This window comes from Telmatherina bonti (genome assembly GCF_933228915.1).
Source record: "Telmatherina bonti genome assembly, chromosome: 5".
Taxonomy (NCBI): Eukaryota; Metazoa; Chordata; class Actinopteri; order Atheriniformes; family Telmatherinidae; genus Telmatherina; species Telmatherina bonti.
In genome coordinates this window covers 39,076,946-39,104,257 of record NC_136623.1, presented here as the reverse complement: position 1 = coordinate 39,104,257, position 27,312 = coordinate 39,076,946, and the positions used below count along the sequence as shown (strand labels likewise).

Here is a 27,312-nt window from a genome sequence, read left to right as displayed (position 1 = left end):
TTCTCCACATTAATTATTCAGGCCCTTCCAGTGACTATAAATCCATTATGTCTGCCCCGTTACACTTCACCTTGATTAGCAGAGTGCGGATGAAATTAGGTGGAGGATGACAGATCTGCATTTTAAACAATTCATGAGATCGCAGATCACTTTGAAATATTGATGCTGAAGTGTAAAAAGCAGAGAAACACACAAGAGAGGGAGGTGGACTCGTCTTCCGTCCTGGGCTCCGAACGTTGGATCACGACAAAACGCTCTTGTTGTTGTGGACACAGCGAGTGTTTTACTGATCAGACCTTTACTGTGAAGTCCTGCAGGAGGATTTCCAAAGCTTGTCGCCGTGCCGGCCTCCATGTTTCCGCTGCTCCTCGCCTGATTCAGGATGGAGAACCCAGCTGGAACCGGGTCTCTGGATGAATGAATAAACTGCAGACTATATGGAGGTGGTCTAGACCGCGAGCAAGCCGGCTGAGACCCCGGCGTTCAACCAGACCGGAGTCTGCTTCTGTGGTCCGCATCAGAGCGCGGTTGGTGTTCATACTGCCGTAAACGGATCGAACTGTCCCTGGAATCCGACCATGGTCCGATGGAGAGGACCAGACAGCAGCAGTGTGAACAAGCCCTTAAACAAAGGGTTCGTTGTGGTTTAAACACATTTCTGATGGGTTTAGGTTCTGGTTCAAGACGTAACGTTCCAGAACTTTCTTCTTTAGCTGATCTGGACCAGAACTTCCAGACACCTGGAGGTTGTCTCCACATGTAGGACCAGACCTTCCAGACACCTGGAGGTTGTCTCCACATGTAGGACCAGACCTTCCAGACACCTGGAGGTTGTCTCCACATGTAGGACCAGACCTTCCAGACACCTGGAGGTTGTCTCCACATGTAGGACCAGAACTTCCAGACACCTGGAGGTTGTCTCCACATGTAGGACCAGACCTTCCAGACACCTGGAGGTTGTCTCCACATGTAGGACCAGAACTTCCAGACACCTGGAGGTTGTCTCCACATGTAGGACCAGACCTTCCAGACACCTGGAGGTTGTCTCCACATGTAGGACCAGACCTTCCAGACACCTGGAGGTTGTCTCCACATAACCAGAACGTCCTGCAGACTGCAGGACTGGATTTCTCTTCATCAGTTTTGGGTGGAATTTCAGTTTGCTCCGACAGATCAGCTTGTTTTTCAGGTTATTAAAGGTTATAGATTTTGTTCTGGTTTAATGTTTTTAATGTTGGAAAAACCTGAAATCTGAACTATTTTGTATCCACATAGAGGAGACAGGTGAATGAATTTATCCTGCATCAGTAACTCACCAGGAAAATCCTCTCCAACTGGTCCTGGATGTCCTTCATCCCAGGAAAAGCTGCCACTCCTTGAATCATCTCAATGAAGATGCAGCCGACTCCCCTGGAAGACAGAAGAGACATTAAAACACGGTTCATTTAATCTGCTTCTAAATTCCCGTCGTCTGTCCTGATCCGACAGAAAAATCCAGGTTACACAGTTTAAACCAAGCAGCAGGAATGGGTTTCATCATCCTCCCCAACAGGACCACCATCATCCCCATCAGGACCATCATCATCCCCATTAGGACCACCATCATCCCCATCAGGACCACCATCATCCCCATCAGGACCACCATCATCCCCATTAGGACCACCATCATCCCCATCAGGACCACCATCATCCCCATCAGGACCATCATCATCCCCATTAGGACCACCATCATCCCCATCAGGACCACCATCATCCCCATCAGGACCACCATCATCCCCATCAGGACCACCATCATCCCCATCAGGACCACCATCATCCCCATTAGGACCACCATCATCCCCATCAGGACCATCATCATCCCCATCAGGACCACCATCATCCCCATCAGGACCACCATCATCCCCATTAGGACCACCATCATCCCCATCAGGACCATCATCATCCCCATCAGGACCACCATCATCCCCATCAGGACCACCATCATCCCCATTAGGACCACCATCATCCCCATCAGGACCACCATCATCCCCATCAGGACCACCATCATCCCCATTAGGACCACCATCATCCCCATCAGGACCACCATCATCCCCATCAGGACCACCATCATCCCCATCAGGACCACCATCATCCCCATTAGGACCACCATCATCCCCATCAGGACCACCATCATCCCCATCAGGACCACCATCATCCCCATCAGGACCACCATCATCCCCATTAGGACCACCATCATCCCCATCAGGACCACCATCATCCCCATTAGGACCACCATCATCCCCATCAGGACCACCATCATCCCCATTAGGACCGCCATCCTCTCCATCAGGAACACCATCATCCCCATCAGGACCACCATCATCCCCATCAGGACCATCATCATCCCCATCAGGACCACCATCATCCCCATCAGGACCACCATCCTCTCCATCAGGACCACCATCATCCCCATCAGGACCACCATCATCCCCATCAGGACCATCATCATCCCCATCAGGACCACCATCCTCTCCATCAGGACCACCATCATCCCCATCAGGACCACCATCCTCTCCATCAGGACCACCATCATCCCCATCAGGACCATCATCATCCCCATCAGGACCACCATCATCCCCATCAGGACCACCATCCTCTCCATCAGGAACACCATCCTCTCCATCAGGAACACCATCATCCAATCCAATCCAATCCAGTTTATTTATAAAGCACCGTTAAAAACAACAAAGTTGACCAAAGTGCTGTACAGAAGAAACAATAAAACATACATATTTACATCATAATTGGAGCATCAGCACATTGTTAATAGTAAAACAACCCTTTAAATTAGTAAAACGCCAAAGAGAAAAAATGAGTCTTCAGACAAGACTTAAAAACAAGAAGCGATTCAGCCTGTCTAATGTACAGGGGCAGCTTATTCCACAACTTGGGACCAATAACAGAAAAAGCTCGGTCACCTCTCAGTTTACGCTTCGTCTTAGGAACCACAAGCAGAAGTTGATCTGTGGACCTCCCCATCAGGACCACCATCCTCTGCAGCAGTGTGAGACGTACTGGACTTTCCAGCATTGATGGAGCTTCCCAGATGTGGAAGCTGCCCACGCCATCGGCACTAATGCAACCCCATCCCATCAGAGATGCAGGCTGATAACAAGCTGGATGCTCCCTCTCCTCTTTAGTCTGCAGGACACGCCGTCCATGCTGTCCACAAACTATTCCACATCTTCATCCAGGTTTCCACTCAGAACATTTTAAATGAGCTTTGGTCCAGAGAAGACGGCGTGTTTCTGGATCCTCTTCACATATGATGGAGCTTTAACCTGCATGTGTGGATTTCAGCCTGAACTGGGTTCACACTGGTTTCTGGAAGCTTCCTGAGTCCATGCACTGGTTTCCAGTAGAGAATCATGTTATAATGCAGAAGATCACCAGCATCCAGCCTTGTCCCCGACATACAGAGATTCTTCCTGATTCTCTGAATATGTAGATGAGCTTCTGCTCTGTAGAACTTCAACATCTGAGGAACATGTTTCTGGACTTTTAGATCCAGTTTGTCTCAGACTGTTGAAGTTCTGTCCATCTTTCCATCTGGCAGACTCTGAAATGCTCCTTTTACACCCAGTTAGGTTCCCCACCTGCTCCCAGTTGAACCAGTAAAAGCTCCATGTTGCTGCATCAGATGATAAAATGTCTCAGAATGATCATGTGACATGATGTTTATCTGCTGCTGGGAAGTAAAGTTGACCTGATAGCGAGTCCAAGCTTGTCAGGGACTGTTTTTTTGTATGCTTGGTTCTGGTCTAGGTTCTGGTTCTGGTCCTAGTCCTGGTCCTGGTCCTGGTTATTGTTGAGGCCCTGGTCCTGGTTATTGTTCTAGTACTGGTCCGGTCCAGGTCCAGGTCCAGTCTTGGGAAAACATCTCTACTTTCCTCTCTGACAGTAACATAAAGCCTCCTCTCAGAAGGATTGTATCACAGAGCTGTGCAGGAAGGTGAAAGAACCCGCCCCCCCCCCCCCCCCCCCCCCCCCCCTCCTGTTCCCCCTACCCCCGTACCCCCATCTCCCCCTCCCCCTCTCCCTCCCTTCCCCCCATCCCCCTCCATCATGTCCTTGCAGCCTCTAACCTGCAGTCTGCTGTGATGGATGCAGCTCCAGGCAGGAGGACAGATCTAAACAACCTCCTGGGTCCTGCAGACGCTGCTTCTTCACGGACGACTGGATTCTGAGTGAGCAGGGTGAGGGGTGGGGGGGGGGGGGCACAGTGACACATGGGGCTCTATGGGAGGACAGACATCTTGTGGATTTGCTAACCTGAGAACAGCTGCCTGCTCGGACCCTGGAGCCCTGCTCCGCTCCATCCTGCAAGCTGAAACGCTCCATGTGGAAACGCTGCTGTGGAGTCGAGGTGAGTCCAGAGAACCTCACAGTAGCTTTGTGGTTAAAGACGGGAAATGTTTCATCATTTCCACCTGGAGAGGCACCGTCCACTCAAACTTCGTCTCACCGGAGTCAGACACGAAGAAGAAAAGGAAACGATTCCCAGGCTCGGAGGACCTGCTGCCATGTGCAGACAGCAGAAGAAGAACTCACAATGACATCATCTTGTCTTGCAGAACCATGTTCCTCTTTTCCAGAAGCTGTTCCAGGTTAGCCTGCTGCAAGAGCCTTCATCATCACCGTCATCATCATCATAATCATCATCATCATCATCATCATCATCATCATCATCACCGTCATCATCATCACCCTTATCATCATCATCAAAATCATCACCCTTATCATCATCATCATCATCATCATCACCCTTATCATCATCATCATCACCCTCATCATCATCATCATCACCCTCATCATCATCATCACCCTCATCATCATCATCATCATCATCATCATCACCCTCATCATCATCCTCATCATCCTCATCACCCTCATCATCATCCTCATCATCATCATCATCACCCTCATCATCACCCTCATCATCATCCTCATCATCATCATCATCACCCTCATCATCATCCTCATCATCATCATCATCACCCTCATCATCACCCTCATCATCATCCTCATCATCATCCTCATCATCATCATCATCACCCTCATCATCATCCTCATCATCATCATCATCACCCTCATCATCATCATCACCCTCATCATAATCCTCATCATCCTCATCATCATCATCACCCTCATCATCATCCTCATCATCCTCATCATCATCATCACCCTCATCATCATCATCATCATCATCCTCATCATCATCATCATCACCCTCATCATCATCCTCATCACCCTCATCATCATCATTATCTTCATCACCATTACCCAGTCTCCAACGGGACCGAGTCACCAACCAGACTGAGTCTCCAACCGGACCCAGTCTCCAACCGGACCCACTCTCCAACCGGACCGAGTCACCAACCGGACCGAGTCACCAACCAGACCGAGTCTCCAACCGGACTGAGTCTCCAACCGGACCCAGTCTCCAACCGGACTGAGTCTCCAACCAGACCGAGTCTCCAACCGGACTGAGTCTCCAACCGGACCCAGTCTCCAACCGGACTGAGTCTCCAACCAGACCGAGTCTCCAACCGGACCCAGTCTCCAACCGGACTGAGTCTCCAACCAGACCGAGTCTCCAACCGGACCCAGTCTCCAACTGGACCCAGTCTCCAACCGGACCGAGTCACCAACCGGACCCAGTCTCCAACCGGACCGAGTCACCAACCCGACCCAGTCTCCAACCGGACCCAGTCTCGAACCAGACCGAGTCTCCAACCAGACCCAGTCACCAACCGGACCCAGTCTCCAACCAGACTGAGTCTCCAACCGGACCCAGTCTCCAACCAGACTGAGTCTCCAACCGGACCCAGTCTCCAACCAGACTGAGTCTCCAACCAGACCCAGTCTCCAACCGGACTGAGTCTCCAAACGGACCCAGTCTCCAACCGGACCGAGTCACCAACCGGACCCAGTCTCCAACCAGACTGAGTCTCCAACCAGACTGAGTCTCCAACCGGACCCAGTCTCCAACCAGACTGAGTCTCCAACCAGACCGAGTCTCCAACCAGACTGAGTCTCCAACCAGACCGAGTCTCCAACCGGACCCAGTCTCGAACCAGACCAAGTCTCCAACCGGACCGAGTCACCAACCGGACTGAGTCTCCAACCGGACCCAGTCTCCAACCAGACTGAGTCTCCAACCAGACCGAGTCTCCAACCAGACTGAGTCTCCAACCAGACCGAGTCTCCAACCGGACCCAGTCTCGAACCAGACCAAGTCTCCAACCAGACCGAGTTTCCAACTGGACCCAGTCTCCAACCGGACTGAGTCTCCAACCCGACCCAGTCTCCAACCGGACCCACTCTCCAACCGGACCGAGTCACCAACCGGACCGAGTCACCAACCAGACCGAGTCTCCAACCGGACTGAGTCTCCAACCGGACCCAGTCTCCAACCGGACTGAGTCTCCAACCAGACCGAGTCTCCAACCGGACCCAGTCTCCAACCGGACTGAGTCTCCAACCAGACCGAGTCTCCAACCGGACCCAGTCTCCAACCGGACTGAGTCTCCAACCAGACCGAGTCTCCAACCGGACCCAGTCTCCAACTGGACCCAGTCTCCAACCGGACCGAGTCACCAACCGGACCCAGTCTCCAACCGGACCGAGTCACCAACCCGACCCAGTCTCCAACCGGACTCAGTCTCCAACCGGACCGAGTCTCCAACCGGACCCAGTCTCCAACCAGACCGAGTCTCCAACCAGACTGAGTCTCCAACCGGACCCAGTCTCCAACCAGACTGAGTCTCCAACCGGACTCAGTCTCCAACCGGACCCAGTCTCCAACCGGACCCAGTCTCCAACCAGACTGAGTCTCCAACCGGACCCAGTCTCCAACCAGACTGAGTCTCCAACCAGACCGAGTCTCCAACCAGACCGAGTCTCCAACCGGACCCAGTCTCGAACCAGACCAAGTCTCCAACCAGACCGAGTTTCCAACTGGACCCAGTCTCCAACCGGACTGAGTCTCCAACCGGACTGAGTCTCCAACCGGACCCACTCTCCAACCGGACCGAGTCACCAACCGGACCGAGTCACCAACCAGACCGAGTCTCCAACCGGACTGAGTCTCCAACCGGACCCAGTCTCCAACCGGACTGAGTCTCCAACCAGACCGAGTCTCCAACCGGACCCAGTCTCCAACCGGACTGAGTCTCCAACCAGACCGAGTCTCCAACCGGACCCAGTCTCCAACTGGACCCAGTCTCCAACCGGACCGAGTCACCAACCGGACCCAGTCTCCAACCGGACCGAGTCACCAACCCGACCCAGTCTCCAACCGGACTCAGTCTCCAACCGGACCGAGTCTCCAACCGGACCCAGTCTCCAACCAGACCGAGTCTCCAACCAGACTGAGTCTCCAACCGGACCCAGTCTCCAACCAGACTGAGTCTCCAACCGGACTCAGTCTCCAACCGGACCCAGTCTCCAACCGGACCCAGTCTCCAACCAGACTGAGTCTCCAACCGGACCCAGTCTCCAACCAGACTGAGTCTCCAACCAGTCCGAGTCTCCAACCGGACCCAGACTCGAACCAGACCAAGTCTCCAACCAGACCGAGTTTCCAACTGGACCCAGTCTCCAACCGGACTGAGTCTCCAACCAGACTGAGTCTCCAACCGGACCGAGTCTCCAACCGGACCGAGTCACCAACCGGACCGAGTCACCAACCAGACCGAGTCTCCAACCGGACCGAGTCACCAACCGGACCGAGTCTCCAACCGGACTGACTCTCCAACCAGACCGAGTCTCCAACCGGACTGAGTCTCCAACCGGACCCAGTCTCCAACTGGACCCAGTCTCCAACCGGACCGAGTCACCAACCCGACCCAGTCTCCAACCGGACCCAGTCTCGAACCAGACCGAGTCTCCAACCAGACCCAGTCTCCAACCAGACTGAGTCTCCAACCGGACTCAGTCTCCAACCGGACCGAGTCTCCAACCGGACCCAGTCTCCAACCAGACCGAGTCTCCAACCAGACTGAGTCTCCAACCGGACCCAGTCTCCAACCAGACCGAGTCTCCAACCGGACTGAGTCTCCAACCGGACCCAGTCTCCAACCGGACTGAGTCTCCAACCAGACCGAGTCTCCAACCGGACCCAGTCTCCAACCGGACCCAGTCTCCAACCGGACTGAGTCTCCAACCAGACCGAGTCTCCAACCGGACCCAGTCTCCAACTGGACCCAGTCTCCAACCGGACCGAGTCACCAACCGGACCCAGTCTCCAACCGGACCGAGTCACCAACCCGACCCAGTCTCCAACCGGACTCAGTCTCCAACCGGACCGAGTCTCCAACCGGACCCAGTCTCCAACCAGACCGAGTCTCCAACCAGACTGAGTCTCCAACCGGACCCAGTCTCCAACCAGACTGAGTCTCCAACCGGACTCAGTCTCCAACCGGACCGAGTCTCCAACCAGACCCAGTCTCCAACCAGACTGAGTCTCCAACCGGACTCAGTCTCCAACCGGACCCAGTCTCCAACCAGACTGAGTCTCCAACCAGTCCGAGTCTCCAACCGGACCCAGACTCGAACCAGACCAAGTCTCCAACCAGACCGAGTTTCCAACTGGACCCAGTCTCCAACCGGACTGAGTCTCCAACCAGACTGAGTCTCCAACCGGACTGAGTCTCCAACCGGACCGAGTCACCAACCGGACCGAGTCACCAACCAGACCGAGTCTCCAACCGGACCGAGTCACCAACCGGACCGAGTCTCCAACCGGACTGAGTCTCCAACCAGACCGAGTCTCCAACCGGACTGAGTCTCCAACCGGACCCAGTCTCCAACTGGACCCAGTCTCCAACCGGACCGAGTCACCAACCCGACCCAGTCTCCAACCGGACCCAGTCTCGAACCAGACCGAGTCTCCAACCAGACCCAGTCTCCAACCAGACTGAGTCTCCAACCGGACTCAGTCTCCAACCGGACCGAGTCTCCAACCGGACCCAGTCTCCAACCAGACCGAGTCTCCAACCAGACTGAGTCTCCAACCGGACCCAGTCTCCAACCAGACTGAGTCTCCAACCGGACTCAGTCTCCAACCGGACCGAGTCTCCAACCGGACCCAGTCTCCAACCAGACTGAGTCTCCAACCGGACTCAGTCTCCAACCGGACCCAGTCTCCAACCAGACTGAGTCTCCAACCGGACCCAGTCTCCAACCAGACTGAGTCTCCAACCAGACCGAGTCTCCAACCGGACCCAGTCTCGAACCAGACCGAGTCACCAACCGGACCGAGTTTCCAACTGGACCCAGTCTCCAACCGGACTGAGTCTCCAACCAGACTGAGTCTCCAACCGGACCCACTCTCCAACCGGACCGAGTCACCAACCGGACCGAGTCACCAACCAGACTGAGTCTCCAACCGGACTGAGTCTCCAACCGGACCCAGTCTCCAACCGGACTGAGTCTCCAACCAGACCGAGTCTCCAACCGGACTGAGTCTCCAACCGGACCCAGTCTCCAACCGGACTGAGTCTCCAACCAGACCGAGTCTCCAACCGGACCCAGTCTCCAACTGGACCCAGTCTCCAACCGGACCGAGTCACCAACCGGACCCAGTCTCCAACCGGACCGAGTCACCAACCGGACCCAGTCTCCAACCGGACCGAGTCACCAACCCGACCCAGTCTCCAACCGGACCCAGTCTCCAACCAGACCAAGTCTCCAACCAGACTGAGTCTCCAACCGGACCCAGTCTCCAACCAGACCGAGTCTCCAACCGGACTCAGTCTCCAACCGGACCGAGTCTCCAACCGGACTCAGTCTCCAACCGGACCCAGTCTCCAACCAGACTGAGTCTCCAACCAGACTGAGTCTCCAACCGGACCCACTCTCCAACCGGACCCAGTCTCCAACCAGACTGAGTCTCCAACCGGACTCAGTCTCCAACCGGACCGAGTCTCCAACCGGACCCAGTCTCCAACCAGACCGAGTCACCAACCGGACCGAGTCTCCAACCGGACTCAGTCTCCAACCGGACCGAGTCTCCAACCGGACCCAGTCTCCAACCAGACCGAGTCACCAACCAGACCGAGTCACCAACCGGACCGAGTCCAGTGTGATGGGAATGCAGACACCTGTGAAGCAAAACAAACAAACCTGCCTGCATGCAGGAGCTCCGTCCTGCATGCAGGCAGGTTTAAACCGGTTTGTGTCTGAGCTCAGGGCTAAATGAAACCCACCACATGTCCAGGCAGGTGGAGTAGTCGGTGGATCCCAGCAGGACATCTGGAGGCCGGTACCACAGGGTGACCACCTCGTTGGAGTAGGTATGGCTGGGCACTGACTTGGCCCTGGCCAGTCCTGGAGAGACAGAGAGGGAGGCGTGTTAGAACTCTAAATGATCCTCAGAGAGAGGAGAATCATGCAAACCACCATCCAGGAATAAAACCAGGACACTGCAAGCTGTGAGGGAGAACAGAGAAGATGAAGGTGGACGGGTGGGATAGAAAGACCAGCTCATGGACATCATCTCGGAAAAGAGGGATCATGTCTTCATCACACCTGGCGGATGTTCCTGACTGACAGGACATCAGAGGAATCTTCAACATCATGATGATGAAGGAGCATTTACAGGATTTCTGGACATCGAGGCAGCAGAACATCTGCTACTGACATAGTTTGGGGTTTTTCAATGTGACACGTGTCCCTCCAGGGCCACCATAGAGCAGGCAGACTGCCTGTTCAGTTTGGTGGGGAAGAGGCAAGTTTGGTCCTGCATGTTTTAGATGTTCCTCCAGCAGCTGATCTGCTTATTAGAATCTGCTGCGTTGAAACAGAGAAACACCCTAAACCTGCAGGATGGCGGCTCCACGGGACCGACTGAGCCAGCTCGACCCAGAGAGATCAGTAACATCGTTACCTTCCGTCCCAGGAGGAAGATGAACCTGAATCTACAGCTATAAATCCCCAAACCTCCAGGATGCAGATGAATGGTTTCTACTGATGTTTGCAGACAGGCTCTACAATTCAACAGGAAAACCTAAAAACATCTGGATTCTCATGAATTTCTGGCCTTCGCTGCTGGTCCTGGTCCAGCAGCATCTAGGTCCAGCAGGATCCAGGTCCAGCAGGGTCCAGGTCCAGCAGGATCCAGGTCCAGCAGGATCTAGGTCCAGCAGGATCCAGGTCCAGCAGCATCTAGGTCCAGCAGGATCCAGGTCCAGCAGCATCTAGGTCCAACAGGATCTAGGTCCAGCAGGATCTAGGTCCAGCAGGATCCAGGTCCAGCAGGATCCAGATCCAGCAGGATCTAGGTCCAGCAGGATCCAGGTCCAGCAGGATCCAGGTCCAGCAGGATCCAGGTCCAGCAGGATCCTGGTCCAGCAGGATCTAGGTCCAGCAGGATCCAGGTCCAGCAGGGTCCAGGTCCAGCAGGATCCAGGTCCAGCAGGATCTAGGTCCAGCAGGATCCAGGTCCAGCAGCATCTAGGTCCAACAGGATCCAGGTCCAGCAGGATCTAGGTCCAGCAGGATCCAGGTCCAGCAGGGTCCAGGTCCAGCAGGATCCAGGTCCAGCAGGATCCAGATCCAGCAGGATCTAGGTCCAGCAGGATCTAGGTCCAGCAGGATCTAGGTCCAGCAGGGTCCAGGTCCAGCAGGATCCAGGTCCAGCAGGATCTAGGTCCAGCAGGATCCAGATCCAGCAGGATCCAGATCCAGCAGGATCTAGGTCCCGCAGGATCCAGGTCCAGCAGGATCTAGGTCCAGCAGGATCCAGGTCCAGCAGCATCTAGGTCCAGCAGGATCCAGATCCAGCAGGATCTAGGTCCAGCAGGATCCAGGTCCAGCAGGATCTAGGTCCAGCAGGGTCCAGGTCCAGCAGCATCTAGGTCCAGCAGGATCCAGATCCAGCAGGATCTAGGTCCAGCAGGATCCAGGTCCAGCAGCATCTAGGTCCAACAGGATCCAGGTCCAGCAGGATCTAGGTCCAGCAGGATCCAGGTCCAGCAGCATCTAGGTCCAACAGGATCCAGGTCCAGCAGGATCTAGGTCCAGCAGGATCCAGGTCCAGCAGGATCCAGATCCAGCAGGATCTAGGTCCAGCAGGATCCAGGTCCAGCAGGATCTAGGTCCAGCAGGATCCAGGTCCAGCAGCATCTAGGTCCAGCAGGATCCAGATCCAGCAGGATCTAGGTCCAGCAGGATCCAGGTCCAGCAGGATCTAGGTCCAGCAGGGTCCAGGTCCAGCAGCATCTAGGTCCAGCAGGATCCAGATCCAGCAGGATCTAGGTCCAGCAGGATCCAGGTCCAGCAGGATCCAGGTCCAGCAGGATCCAGGTCCAGCAGGATCTAGGTCCAGCAGGATCCAGGTCCAGCAGGATCCAGGTCCAGCAGGGTCCAGTTTCAGCCTCAAGCAGGTTTAGAAGTTGGGTGGGTTTGGAAAAGCCTTCATTACCACACCGCTGTGACCGGATCATGTGACATTTCAACCCAGAGCGCCGCTGTTACCTCCACCGGAACATGTTTAGTTAGAAGTTGAACGTAGAAAAGAATCAGATTAATGTGAGCGTCCATAATATTCATGCTGGCGGGAGGTGAGATGGGATGGAAGGTGCTGCCTTCATCACCACATGAATCCGCTTAGAGGTGGCAGATATGCCAAAAAATTATATCACAGTAAAAATATCTCGATAATGATATCACAGGCAATATTGTACTAACAATTCTATTATTACTGATACAATTTTAAGATGTATCACCATCAGTTTCCTTTATTACAGCACATTGCTGCTGTACAAGCAGTCAGATAATATAATAACTCCTTGTTTATATAAATTAATGTCAGAAATTAGTGTTGATATACTGATATTCATAGTGATCATGAACATATAAACAACTAGCTAAGCAGCCATCTACTGGTGACGTTTAATGCAGTAAACCAAAAGTTTTTCTGTTGCCAGATGTTTTTCAAGTTCTCCTTTATGGCTAGAAAACAATTGTGTAAATTTTCTAGTCAATTTTTAATTTGAAGCAGACCATATTTCTGAGTTAAACAGTTGCTGATAGATAAGGTTGTTAAAATCCCTGGTTTATCTGTTTGCATGCTAACCGCTAGCTTTCCAATGGTATTCTCCATAGACGTTAGCTTTAAGCTAACGTATCGGTTTTTATACATTTTGTTGTGTAATGTTACGAGATTTTACTGAGACAATGGAAACATTTCCAGTGAGATACAGATATGTTCTCTGTATGTCTGCTTAGTTTTATGGTCTTCGGAGTAAATATTACAAAACATATAGCAAGTGTGGCCAAATCGGGAACAATTAGAAGCAATGGTGGCAGATCTATTTCTGTTATTTGAACAGATTCACCCTCAGATGCTGCCTGAAACGCTGTCTTTAGGAGCACGTGCAGGGTTGTGATCTTTCAGAAATACAATGAGGGTCGCCCACCATGGTGGGAGGGGCACCGACAGCAGTGGTATGTTTTCTGCTGGTGTCTTAAAGGGGTGATCAAGTAATCAATGAATCAAACTGAATACCAGGTTACATATTTGAAGGTGTGGATCTTCTGAGACATGCAGATGAGTCATGTCTGTCTCTAGGCAACCGTGACTGCCCAACACGGAGGCACAGATTCAACCTGAAATACAATTTTGCTGGCTGTTGTACTTTCTGTGTTTTATTTTGTGAATTATCTTTAGATTTACTGTTGATGTGTGCGACTGACGTGTAGGACGTCACCCGTAGGTTTCTGAAGAGCTGAAATGGGCGGTTCTCATCGTCACCAAGCATGTCGTCTCTCCCGGAAGATACACAAATGGGCAAAGAGGTGGAGCTGAGAGGGGGGTGGGATCATCTAGCAAACTCTGACCTGCCTGTAGCTAAGAGCTAACCGAGCTAACCTGAAGATAACAGAAGCTAACCAGCTAACAGAAGTAAGCAGGGTTAAGTCACACTGTTAACCGGCTAAAAACCACGGTTATCCTACTTCTTGAAGCGGGAGATTGAATAGCTGTCAATCAAAAGGATAGGCGATGACATTACTTCTAAACGGGAAAGTTAGAAAAAAATTCACTTCCCTGACCTATTAAACCTAAAATGTTTTTTTTCTAGCAGGCTGTAAACATGTTTATTTCTGCTGTAAACATGTTTATTTCTGATGTAAACATGTTTATTTCTGCTGTAAACATGTTTATTTCTGCTGTAAACATGTTTATTTCTACTGTAAACTTGTTTATTTCTACTGTAAACTTGTTTATTCCTGCTGTAAACATGTTTATTTCTTCTGTGAAGTTGGTCTTTTTAACATGGGAGTCTATGGGGATTTGCTCTGATTTGGAGCCCCTAGTGGATGAAGGGGGAACTGCAGTTTTATGCACTTCCACATAGGCTTCACTTTAAATTGCAGAAGTCTGCAGCTTGGTGGCAACCCTAATAAGTGATTCACTATTTTTATTATTATATTGTCTGAAGCGGATGTTAACATTCTTTTTTTTAAAATTTTTAAAATTTTTTATTTATTTATTTTTTTTATGATGTTAACATTCTGTATTTTACCACCGCAGTCTGCCATGTTCTGTCATGTTCCACCATGTTCTGCTTTGTTTCGCCATGTTTCGCCATGTTCCTCCATGTTCCGTCATGTTCCGCCATGTTCCGTCATGTTCCGCCATGTTCCGTCATGTTCCGCCATGTTCTGTCATGTTCTGTCATGTTCCGCCATGTTCCGCCATGTTCTGTCATGTTCCGCCATGTTCCGCCATGCTCCGCCATGCTCCGCCATGTTCCGCCATGTTCTGTCATGTTCTGTCATGTTCCGTCATGTGCCGCCATGTGCCGCCATGTTCCGTCATGTTCCGCCATGCTCCGCCATGCTCCACCATGTTCTGCCATGTTCTGTCATGTTCTGCCATGTTCCACCATGTTCCGCCATGTTCCGTCATGTTCCGCCATGTTCTGTCATGTTCCGCCATGTTCCACCATGTTCCGCCATGTTCCGTCATGTTCCGCCATGTTCTGTCATGTTCCGCCATGTTCTGCCATGTTCTGCCATGTTCTGTCATGTTCCGCCATGTTCCACCATGTTCCGCCATGTTCCGCCATGCTCCGCCATGTTCTGTCATGTTCTGTCATGTTCCGCCATGTTCCACCATGTTCCACCATGTTCCGCCATGTTCCGCCATGTTCTGTCATGTTCTGTCATGTTCCGCCATGTTCCGCTATGTTCCGCCTTGTTCCGCTATGTTCCGCCTTGTTATCTCATGTTCCACCATGTTCCGCCATGTTCCGCCTTGTTCCGCTATGTTCCGCCTTGTTATCTCATGTTCCGCCATGTTCCGCCATGTTCCACCATGTTCCGCCATGTTCTGTCATGTTCTGTCATGTTCCGCTATGTTCCGCCTTGTTCCGCCATGTTCCGCCTTGTTATCTCATGTTCCACCATGTTCCGCCATGTTCTGTCATGTTCCGCCATGTTCTGTCATGTTCCGCCATGTTCTGTCATGTTCCACCATGTTCTGTCATGTTCTGTCATGTTCCGCTATGTTCCGCCTTGTTCCGCCATGTTCCGCCTTGTTATCTCATGTTCCACCATGTTCCGCCATGTTCTGTCATGTTCTGTCATGTTCCGCTATGTTCCGCCTTGTTCCGCCATGTTCCGCCTTGTTATCTCATGTTCCACCATGTTCCGCCATGTTCCGCCATGTTCTGTCATGTTCCGCCATGTTCTGTCATGTTCCGCCATGTTCTGTCATGTTCCGCTATGTTCCGCCTTGTTCCGCCATGTTATCTCATGTTCCACCATGTTCCGCCATGTTCTGTCATGTTCCGCCATGTTCTGTCATGTTCCGCCATGTTCCGCCATGTTCTGTCATGTTCCGCCATGTTCTGTCATGTTCCGCCATGTTCTGTCATGTTCCGCCATGTTCCGCCATGTTCTGTCATGTTCCGCCATGTTCTGTCATGTTCCACCATGTTCCACCATGTTCCGCTATGTTCCGCCATGTTCTGTCATGTTCCACCATGTTCCGCCATGTTCCGCCATGTTCTGTCATGTTCCACCATGTTCCGCCATGTTCCACCATGTTCCGCCATGTTCCACCATGTTCCGTCATGTTCCGCCATGTTCTGTCATGTTCTGTCATGTTCCGCTATGTTCCGCCTTGTTCCGCCATGTTCCGTCATGTTCCGCCATGTTCTGTCATGTTCTGTCATGTTCCGCTATGTTCCACCTTGTTCCGCCATGTTATCTCATGTTCCACCATGTTCCGCCATGTTCCGCCATGTTCTGTCATGTTCCGCCATGTTCTGTCATGTTCCGCCATGTTCTGTCATGTTCCACCATGTTCCACCATGTTCCGCCATGTTCCGCCATGTTCTGTCATGTTCCACCATGTTCCGCCATGTTCCGCCATGTTCTGTCATGTTCCACCATGTTCCGCCATGTTCTCTCATGCAGCTGAGGTCCACTGTTCCACTGCTTAGGGTGCAGTTAAACGACGCCATCGGACCGGACGTGTGATTATGTGATATTCCATTTTCTACAGCTGTCAGAAAATCTACCGGTCTGACTGTGGACGATGTGAAGTTGGCCACATCTAATCCAGCTGATACGACTAAACAGGTGAAGAAGATAAAGGTGAAGCTGGATTTACACTTGTATGGCGTCTGCATAAGAGCGGTTACAGCGTCACCACCGAATGCACCATGGAGGTCGAAGGAGACAGTGATCACACATTTCCAGATTTCTGGAGCTTCTTATTAAATTTGTGAGATAAACATGGAAGAGAAACTGAGAAATGACGGTGTAACCCAACGCTGGAGCACAGAAACACGTTTTACCAGTGCTAGCTATGATCCGTCAGCCGTACGCAGACGCTGCGCGGTAATTCAGCAGTTAATTATCAATGTTTGGGGTGTTTCATGGTTTAATTCAGGATCTGAATCTGAACCCCGGCCGCTTCAGGACGACTTAGGGACGTCTGTGGGACAGCTGGACGATCTGCTGTAGCAGCTGGCTGTAAGAAGCAGAGACGAGATAATAAAGATGTCAGCATGACGGTACAACGTTTGAGTGAAACAGCAGCGTAGTGTCGTCTGCAGAGCTGCAACCGCTGATCTATACGTCAACACGCCTTCTCTGATTGGTCCATAAGATATCTGTTGGATGCGAATATTAAAAAACATCAACTGGCGTGAAAGGAAGAAAACACCTTTAAATGTCAGCCTGCTTCATGTCTCAGAGCTGAATTCTTACAGTTTCTGAGGGGTTTATTAAGACGAGCTTCCATGAAAACAGGTCCATAACAGCTAGTGGTGGAGCTGGTGGAGCTGGTGGAACTGGTGGAGCTGGCGGAACTGGTGGAGCTGGTGGAACTGGTGGAGCTGGTGGAACTGGTGGAGCTGGTGGAGCTGGTGGAGCTGGTGGAACTGGTGGAGCTGGTGGAGCTGGTGGAGCTGGCGGAACTGGTGGAGCTGGTGGAACTGGTGGAGCTGGTGGAGCTGGCGGAACTGGTGGAGCTGGTGGAGCTGGTGGAACTGGTGGAGCTGGTGGAACTGGTGGAGCTGGTGGAGCTGGTGGAACTGGTGGAACTGGTGGAGCTGGTGGAACTGGTGGAGCTGGTGGAGCTGGTGGAGCTGGCGGAGCTGGTGGAACTGGTGGAGCTGGTGGAACTGGTGGAGCTGGTGGAGCTGGTGGAACTGGTGGAACTGGTGGAGCTGGTGGAGCTGGTGGAACTGGTGGAGCTGGTGGAACTGGTGGAGCTGGTGGAGCTGGCGGAGCTGGCGGAGCTGGTGGAACTGGTGGAACTGGCGGAGCTGGTGGAGCTGGTGGAGCTGGCGGAGCTGGTGGAACTGGTGGAGCTGGTGGAGCTGGCGGAGCTGGCGGAGCTGGTGGAACTGGTGGAACTGGTGGAGCTGTCGGAGCTGGTGGACCTGGTGGAGCTGGTGGAGCTGGCGGAGCTGGCGGAGCTGGTGGAACTGGTGGAGCTGGTGGAACTGGTGGAACTGGTGGAGCTGTCGGAGCTGGTGGAACTGGTGGAGCTGGTGGAGCTGGCGGAGCTGGTGGAACTGGTGGAGCTGGCGGAGCTGGCGGAACTGGTGGAACTGGTGGAGCAGGCGGAGCTGGTGGAACTGGTGGAACTGGTGGAGCTGGCGGAGCTGGTGGAACTGGTGGAACTGGTGGAGCTGGCGGAGCTGGTGGAACTGGTGGAGCTGGTAGAACTGGTGGAGCTGGTGGAACTGGTGGAGCTGGTGGAGCTGGTGGAGCTGGTGGAACTGGTGGAGCTGGTGGAGCTGGCGGAGCTGGTGGAACTGGTGGAACTGGTGGAACTGGTGGAGCTGGTGGAGCTGGTGGAACTGGTGGAACTGGTGGAGCTGGCGGAGCTGGCGGAACTGGCGGAACTGGTGGAACTGGTGGAGCTGGTGGAACTGGTGGAACTGGTGGAACTGGTGGAGCTGGTGGAGCTGGTGGAGCTGGTGGAACTGGTGGAGCTGGCGGAGCTGGTGGAGCTGGTGGAACTGGTGGAACTGGTGGAACTGGTGGAGCTGGTGGAGCTGGTGGAACTGGTGGAGCTGGCGGAGCTGGTGGAGCTGGTGGAACTGGTGGAACTGGTGGAGCTGGTGGAGCTGGTGGAACTGGTGGAGCTGGCGGAGCTGGTGGAGCTGGTGGAACTGGTGGAACTGGTGGAGCTGGTGGAACTGGTGGAGCTGGTGGAGCTGGTGGAACTGGTGGAACTGGTGGAGCTGGTGGAGCTGGTGGAACTGGTGGAGCTGGTGGAGCTGGTGAACTGGCAGCGATGGTGTAGATGGTGGCGGACACAGGAAGCTCTAATGAGGCCGATGTCGCCTCTCTGTCTCTTCCCAAGTGGGAGGTGGGCTTAATTAAAGCATTTAACTTAGTAAAAAACCAAGCTTCCTGCCCTGCAGCGAGACGGGCAGGGGGGAGGATAAACCGGGGGGAGGAGGAGCAGGGGGGAGGATAAATGGGGGGGGGGGTGTCAGAACACCGACAACAGGAAGAAGCTGGAGCAGCGTTCATCACAGCTGAGCTGTAATTTCCACACACACCAGTTTCACTGTGAACAGAGGTCATCGGGCTGCTAACACTAACAACTAACAAGCATCCTCTGTGTGTGTGTGTGTGTGTGTGTGCAGACGACACAAAGCAGGATGAAGTGCAGGAGATTGTATCCCATCAGGTGCAGCAGAGAAGAAAATAAAAGCAAATTTGCGGAAAAACCATCAAACCCTGAAAGATGTGTCACCAGTTTAGACTGTGCAGGAGACCCACATGAAACTGGTTCTGAATGGTTCTGATTCTGGAACAGACACCTTCATGACCCGTCACCAGACACAGACCTGAGATTCTTCATGTCCACATGGAGCCAAATCTCTGAGGAACGTTTCCACCTGGTTTCAGTCACACCAAGAATTCAAAAGGAGGTTTGACACGGAACTAGAAGTTGGACCCGATGACGAGGACGACCCGGTACTTGAAGGCAGACGGGATGAAGAGGATGTGATGAAGAGGAGCGCTATCAATGAAGGATGGAGCGTGAGATCGACAGGCGGATCGGAGATGGACAGACGGATCGGTGCGGCGTCTGCAGTAATGCGGACTCTGCGCCGGTCTGTCGTGGTGAAGAAGGAGCTGAGCCAGAAGGTGAAGCTCTCGATTTACCAGTCGATCTACGTTCCTACCCCTCACCTATGGTCATGAGCTGTGGGTCGTGACCGAAAGAACCAGATCTCGTATACAGGCGGCTGAAATGGGTTTCCTCCGCAGGGTGGCCGGGCTCTCCCTTAGAGATAGGGTGAGGAGCTCAGTCATCCGGGAGGGGATCAGAGTAGAGCCGCTGCTCCTCCGCATCGAGAGGAACCAGTTGAGGTGGCTCGGGCATCTGGTCAGGATGCCTCCTGGACCTCCCTGGTGAGGTGTTCCAGGCACGTCCCTCTGGGAGGAGACCCCGGGGAAGACCCAGGACACGGTGGAGGGATTACATCTCTCGGCTGGCCTGGGAACGCCTCGGGATCATCCCCACAGAGTTGGCAAAAGTGGCTGGGGAGAGGGAAGTCTGGGCTTCCCTGCTTAGGCTGCTGCCCCCGCGACCCGACTCCGGATAAGCGGCAGAAGATGGATGGATGGATGGATGGATGGATGGATGGATGGATGGGTGGATGGATGGATGGATGGATGGATGGATGGATGGATGGGTGGATGGATGGATGGATGGATGGATGAACGGATGGGTGGATGGATGGATGGATTGAAGAATGAATGGATGGATGGATTGAAAAATTGATGGACTGATTGATGGATGGATGGATGGATGGATGGTTGGATGGATGGAAGGATGGACGGATAGATGGATTGAAGAATGGATGGATGGATGGTTGGATGGATTGAAAAATGGATGGATGGATGAACGGATGGATGGATGGATAGATGGATGGATTGAAGAATGAATGGATGGATGAACGGATGGATGGATGGATGGATGAACAGATGGATGGATGAGTGGATGGGTAGATGGATGGATGGATGGATGGATGAACGGATGGATGGATGGATGGACGGATAGATGATAGAAGAATGGATAGATGGATGGATTGAAGAATGGATGGTTGGATGGATTGAAAAATGGATGGATGGATGAACAGATGGATGGATGGATTGAAGAATGGATGGATGAATGAACAGATGGATGGATGGATGGATGGATGGATAGATGGATGGATTGAAGAATGAATGGATGGATTGAAAAATGGATGAACAGATGGATGGATGAGTGGATGGGTAGATGGATGGATGGATGGACGGATAGATGATAGAAGAATGGATGGATGGATGGATTGAAGAATGGATGGATGGATGGTTGGATGGATTGAAAAATGGATGGATGGATGAACAGATGGATGGATGGATGAACAGATGGATGGATGGATGGATGGATTGAAGAATGGATGGATGAATGAACAGATGGATGGATGGATGGATGGATAGATGGATGGATTGAAGAATGAATGGATGGATTGAAAAATGGATGAACAGATGGATGGATGAGTGGATGGGTAGATGGATGGGTAGATGGATGGGTTGATTGATGGATGGATGGATGGATGGATCATCATCCATCCTCTTATCATTGGTCCGTTGTTCACCGATCAAATTGTGGACTTACTGTAAGTTTAAATGAAGCAGCTGCACACCTACTTGTTGACGCGTGTGAAAAGCTGATCCACCAATCAGAGCTCTTCCTCACACACAGGAATTCCCAGGAGAACCCCATCCCACCACTCAGCGCTTTATTCAGGAAAGTTTTGACGGAAGGCCGTAACGTATTGAGGACTTTAAAACAAGCATCGGATTTCTGCTGCAGGTTCAGTAAAAAGCAGCAGACTTCATGTGTCAACCTTCCAGAGAGAAAATCCTTCACAATCATCATCCTGAGCTCACTAGCGGATCTGAGAACTTCCTGTTCCGGAACGGCGTCGGGAATTCCAGCAGATCTTGTGCGGATGCAACATTTTGGCGACGATATTAAAGCATAAAGACTTCAGCCTGTAAGGAGGGCTACGGAGGGCTCAGCGAGTCCTCCATACCCCTCCATCCCCTCCATTCTGACATTTCAGTCATCCTGCACAGTTCAGCAGGAATGCAACTGCAACCTGACAGAAGCATGGATGACAAAGAGCCCCAACCTCACCCCCCCATACCCCAGCAGTCCCACAGGAGAGGAGGGAATACTTCAAACATCTGACCTTTACATTCAGAAACTCCTTCACCTGATGCGGCGCTCCAGGTGACCCGTCTGCCTGTCCACGGAGGAACTGGGACGAAGGTTACCAGATAATTAGCCTTCTCTATCACACACACCAGGCTGAGGCTGGAAGATGAAGAGGAGGAAGGCAAAGCCAGAAATGACGGCAAGAAGGACTAAAATAGACTTGGTCCACCGTTTCACCTTCTGAAGTTTATGTGGAGGCAGTTTGTATCTCGTCCTCCTCAGACAGAGGCTGATGGGGAAGGAGGTGAACGGGGAAAGTAATTCCAGGATGAAGAGCATGCGGACTAGAAGCTACTCTACCCGGAAGGCATGAAATGTGATGTCTGCTGGTGAAACTGACTGATGGGATGGAAAATACCTGATTTGGAGAAAATCCTCCTCTGACCAGTCAGAGTACAAAGGAGATCCTGAATTATCCAATACCTGCACATGGAGATTTCAGATCCAACGGGTCAGTTGGGTCGGTTCCTCCATCGAGTGGTCTACTGGAGGTTTGCAGACCAGCTGAACAGCTCAGACTTGTTTATACCAAGTCTGGTCCAGTCCGAGTCATAAAACATCTCAAGTATAAATATAAATATAAAGACTACTGTCATTTCAGGGCAACACAGGCACCTGGACTTAAGCTGCACAGCAACCAGGCTGCCGCATCACCTATGCTGTTGCCACTGCACCACCACCGAACTGCCACCGAACTGCCACCGAACTGCCGCACGGCCATGGAACCGCCACGGAACCGCCACCAAACTGCCACCGAACTGCCGCACGGCCATGGAACCGCCACGGAACTGCCACGGAACCGCCACCAAACTGCCACCGAACTGCCGCACGGCCATGGAACCGCCACGGTACTGCCACCAAACTGCCACCGAACTGCCGCACGGCCATGGAACCGCCACGGAACTGCCACGGAACCGCCACCAAACTGCCACCGAACTGCCGCACGGCCATGGAACCGCCACCGAACTGCCGCACGGCCATGGAACCGCCACGGTACTGCCACCAAACTGCCACCGAACTGCCGCACGGCCATGGAACCGCCACCGAACTGCCACCGAACTGCCGCACGGCCATGGAACCGCCACGGAACTGCCACCAAACTGCCACCGAACCACCACACTGCCACCGAACCACCACACTGCCACCGAACTGCCGCACGGCCATGGAACCGCCACGGAACCGCCACCAAACTGCCACCAAACTGCCACCGAACCACCACACTGCCACCGAACCACCACACTGCCACCGAACCACCACACTGCCACCGAACCACCACACTGCCACCGAACTGCCGCACGGCCATGGAACCGCCACACTGCCACCGAACTGCCGCACGACCATGGAACCGCCACGGAACTGCCGCACCACCACCGAACTGCCACCGAACTGCCATACGGCCATGGAACCGGTATGGCAGATTCCTTCATGTGTTATTTCTATGATGCGGGCGTGTGCATGAAGCTTAGCATGACTTGTTGGGCGTGATGATCCAAATCGCAGCCTGGTGATGCTGCAGGATTAATATCTTGGGAAAACGTAGCAGATTGTAGCCCGGAAGTGATTGTATACAAACCACTTTTAGTTTCACTGCAACAGCTTTGCAAAACTAAATGTGAAAATTCTGACACGGAGAATGATAAACCAGCGTTGTTTGGTTGTGATGACCAACATTTATGTCGACCAATCAGTCAGGAGAAACAAGGGTTCATTCCCACCTTTGAAACACCAGTAATGATCCATAAAGAAATAAAAGACAGGGCTCCAGACTGCAACTAAATGGTCACATTTTGCAACTAAAATGTGAGACACTAGGAATAAAAATTTAATCTACTCACACGGGTTCAACCAATATATTTGCCGTTGCTCCCATAAAATACAGAAATGTGCAGATAAGTGGAAGTGAGAGGGGGGCTGTGAGGGTGGGGGTGAATGATTGACATCTAGTGGACTCCAACATGCCTGTGGCTAAGAGCTAACCAGAAGCTAACCAGGAGCTAACAGAGGTAGGTGGACTAAAGCTAAGGTGCGCCGTTAGCTGGCTAAGTTCTGTGGTTGTACTACACTCTGCCTTTTTGTCGGTGGATACCTGTCAATCAAAATGACACGCCCCTCATCATGCTGACTTTCAAGACTAAACGACACTGAAACCCACCGGTTATAAAGGAAATTCACTCCCCCACAGTTGGCAAGTTTATTTCTGCTGGCTTCACTTCAAACCGTGGGAGGTTGTGAAGTTCTGCACAAACTGCAGACTGGAATGATCTCAATCCAGTCTGCTCATTAACAACACACACACACACACACACACCCTGACAATGCTACTTCTGACAGCTTCATTTAGATAAGTTTCAGGTTTAGACTGAAACACACATCAACTACTGAGCTTCAACAAGACCACATGCAACCCATAGCGACCCACAAGCCGACCACACGCACACACAACCGTGCACACGCGCCGGTCCTGGTTCTGCAGCGAGCGCTTGGTGGGAACGACCACTGGGGAGATGCAAACAGTCTGCGCTGGATTCCTGCAACATTCCTGCAGCTCCATTGTCACATTGCTTCACTCCTCACACACCATTATCCCAGCAGCTGCTCCTCCACAGCATAACCACAGAATAAACACACACACACACACACACACATTAGCGAGCTGCAGTACCACTCGGAGCAGGAAACACAATGCTTCAGTTGGCTGAAATCTAAATCCAACCTCCAGTCTGTAAGACAACTTTCATTCACCGCAGTGCACGAGTCACTGTCTGTGGCGCGCCTGAATGGGACGCTAGTCGTTTGATCCGTTTCCATAGAAACCAGCAGCAAAGGTCCGAGAGCGTGAGAGAGAGAGAGAGAGAGAGAGAGAGAGAGAGAGAGAGAGAGAGAGAACGACAGAGAGAGAGAGAGAGAGAGAGAGAACGACAGAGAGAGAGAGAGAGAGAGTCCCTTTTAATGTCACAGATGGTCCTTCAACAAGCAGACCATGTAAGATCCAGGTGCATCATCATCATCATCATCATCATTATCATCATCAGAGTGAAAATCCTCCTCACATCCAAACAAACTTTATTTATACAAATCACAAGACAACATGCTTTACATTAAAAACAACAAAACACATCTTCATCCATCAAGACTGTCAGATCCAGTCACACATACATGTACACACAGACACACACACGCAACCACATGCACATGCATGTACATATTCTATTCTATTCTATTCTATTCTATTCTATTCTATTCTATTCGTCTATTCTACAGTCATGTAACAGACGCTTTGATCCAAAGCGACTTACATATGAGAGTGAGAACAACACAAGCAAAATCAAGGAAATCAAACAATGGAGGACAGGAAGGTTCTGGTGGACTGTCCATGAAGTGCTTCAGGCTTTTTTATTTGTTAATACATACACACACATGCATACACACACATGCACATACATGGAATGATGTTCTCTCCATGCACTTTCCAAACCTGACCAATCACAGTGGGGGAATTAAAACTTAAAGGGATACTGGCGACCGGCGAGCTGTCCAGGGTGTACCCTGCCTTTCACCCAAAGACTGCTGGGATAGGCTCCAGCTTCCCCGCCACCCTTCATCGGACTAAGTGGTGAGGATGATGAATGAATGACTGAATGAATGAATGTGTAAATTTTGCCCACTAGGGGCGCTAATCTTCCCTCTGGCCAGACGAGGCGTTGAAGCATGAAACTGTCTCCATCCGTGTTATGGACTTGTCTTTGCATGTGGGACAGTTTCTGGGACTGCTTCCTGCTGAACAGTGTAAGAAGACCATAAAACTAAACCAGGGTAGTTACTGATCGTTCTGTCACTTCTTTGGTATTTATATGAATTTTAATGTATTCATTGCTGCAAACCAGCCCGACCATCTCGAGTCATGTTAGCGTTGCTCTGTAAGGTGGGTCCAGTTTATTGTACAACACATTTCAACAGTGCTTTATATAAAAGCATCAGAAGCATTATGGGTGTTTTTAGAAAAGAAAGCACAAAAACTGAAATAAAATAACAAATAACAGTAACTGAAAGTACGATCAGTTCAACGCCTATTAGCTTTGATTAACAGCATTTAGCTTCTGCTAAACAGCAAACCAATGACCCAGATATGTCCTGCAGCTTATCAGGAGGTCACTGGCATTTTCTGAACAAACACCGGCTGTTAGATGTGAAAACGTTCCTCACAGTTTAAAGGCAAAGAGATAGCAGTCATAACACTGATTCATAACTCAGACTTATTTTCTTTTTTTTATCTCTTCATTTAAATCTGTTATAATGAATTTATTCTGAAAGGAATGAAGAAATCCTTTTTCCTGCAGGACATCGTTATTTTCCCACTTCTGTTCCGGTAACTCCACCTGGGATGATCTGAGCTTTGAGGACGCCAAGCGATAAAACCAGATGGGCAGAACCGCAGACACGTTCAAGGTATGCTAGCTATGAGCAGCGTCTGCCTGCCTTTACATTCGTTTCTATAAGTAGCATGCGGTCACTGCGACTGGCTCTCATTGTGTGAGATGAGCAGCACTTTGCTCCAAGAAGGCCGACGGAAAGCTCAGCGACAGCCGCAGCTTCCATGCTTTGCACCACCAGACTGGGTCGGAGCTGGAAGCTGCCAGGCGTCGTTACAAGACTTTTGTTCTTTCATGAAACTGGTTTATTGTCCTTTATAATTTCAGATTTTCTGGACTGGTCTGCAGACTGTTTTCAGGATGTTCCGATCTACAGGGAGCAACTGGTCTGTGAGGAGAATTCTGTTCTTTGTTTCCACTTTTCAGGGTGATCCTTTCACTAGCCTCCCATTTTACCATTTACATCCTGACATAGAACATCAACATTTTGCCGGATTTTACATGCAAATCAGCAGAAGGTTTTCAGCTTGGTGTGAATCTACAAACTGTGGTGGTGGGAGGACATAGTCCTGAGAGCTTAGAACAGAGGAGGGGGATGCAGCTGTAAAAGCTTAAATATTTCTGCGTCTGAATGAATGAAATTTTCACCATGCTGATTATGGTTTTTATAACTCAGGCAGCCTCTCAGTTCATTCGTTTCCCTGCAGCTGTCTCGTGGAATGCAAGCAGAGTTTCCCTGAAACAGCTAGAAACTACTGCTCAGGCAGAAAATATGGCGCTCCACATCAGTTCCACATCAGCACCGACACGCTGCGTAGCTAGCTTACCTGCGACATGTGGCCTCCTTAAAGTCTCACTTACAGAACATGGGAGTTATTTGTGCTCATTAAAAAGTCAGTAAACCCACAGAGGGAAGCATCTGGATGCAGTCCAGCAGCAGGAACACAGAGCTCCTGCAGCGGTTTCTGATCCTCCTCCATGAGACGATAAAGCAACAGGATGATGACTCATTTCCTCTGCTAACTCTTCATCCTGCCGAATGAACCGGTCCAGCAAGGTGGAGACCAGAGGATCCACAACGCCACCCAAAAACTGAAGACGGTGCACTTACCACGTCTCCATGGCAACACAAAGCACAGACAT

The 27,312-nt window shown here is 51.6% G+C and overlaps 1 protein-coding gene across 1 annotated transcript in view; it reads right to left on the bottom strand.

The window, feature by feature from the left end:
• cdk14 (cyclin dependent kinase 14) overlaps nt 1-27,312 on the bottom strand; it is a 269,156-nt gene that overhangs the window by 105,021 nt on the left and 136,823 nt on the right. The window contains exons 9-10 of the mRNA XM_079240348.1: nt 10,251-10,371; nt 1,317-1,410 (exon numbers count right to left, since the gene is read on the bottom strand). Coding sequence (XP_079096474.1) covers nt 1,317-1,410; nt 10,251-10,371 — 215 coding nt within the window. The remainder of the gene's footprint in view (nt 1-1,316; nt 1,411-10,250; nt 10,372-27,312) is intronic.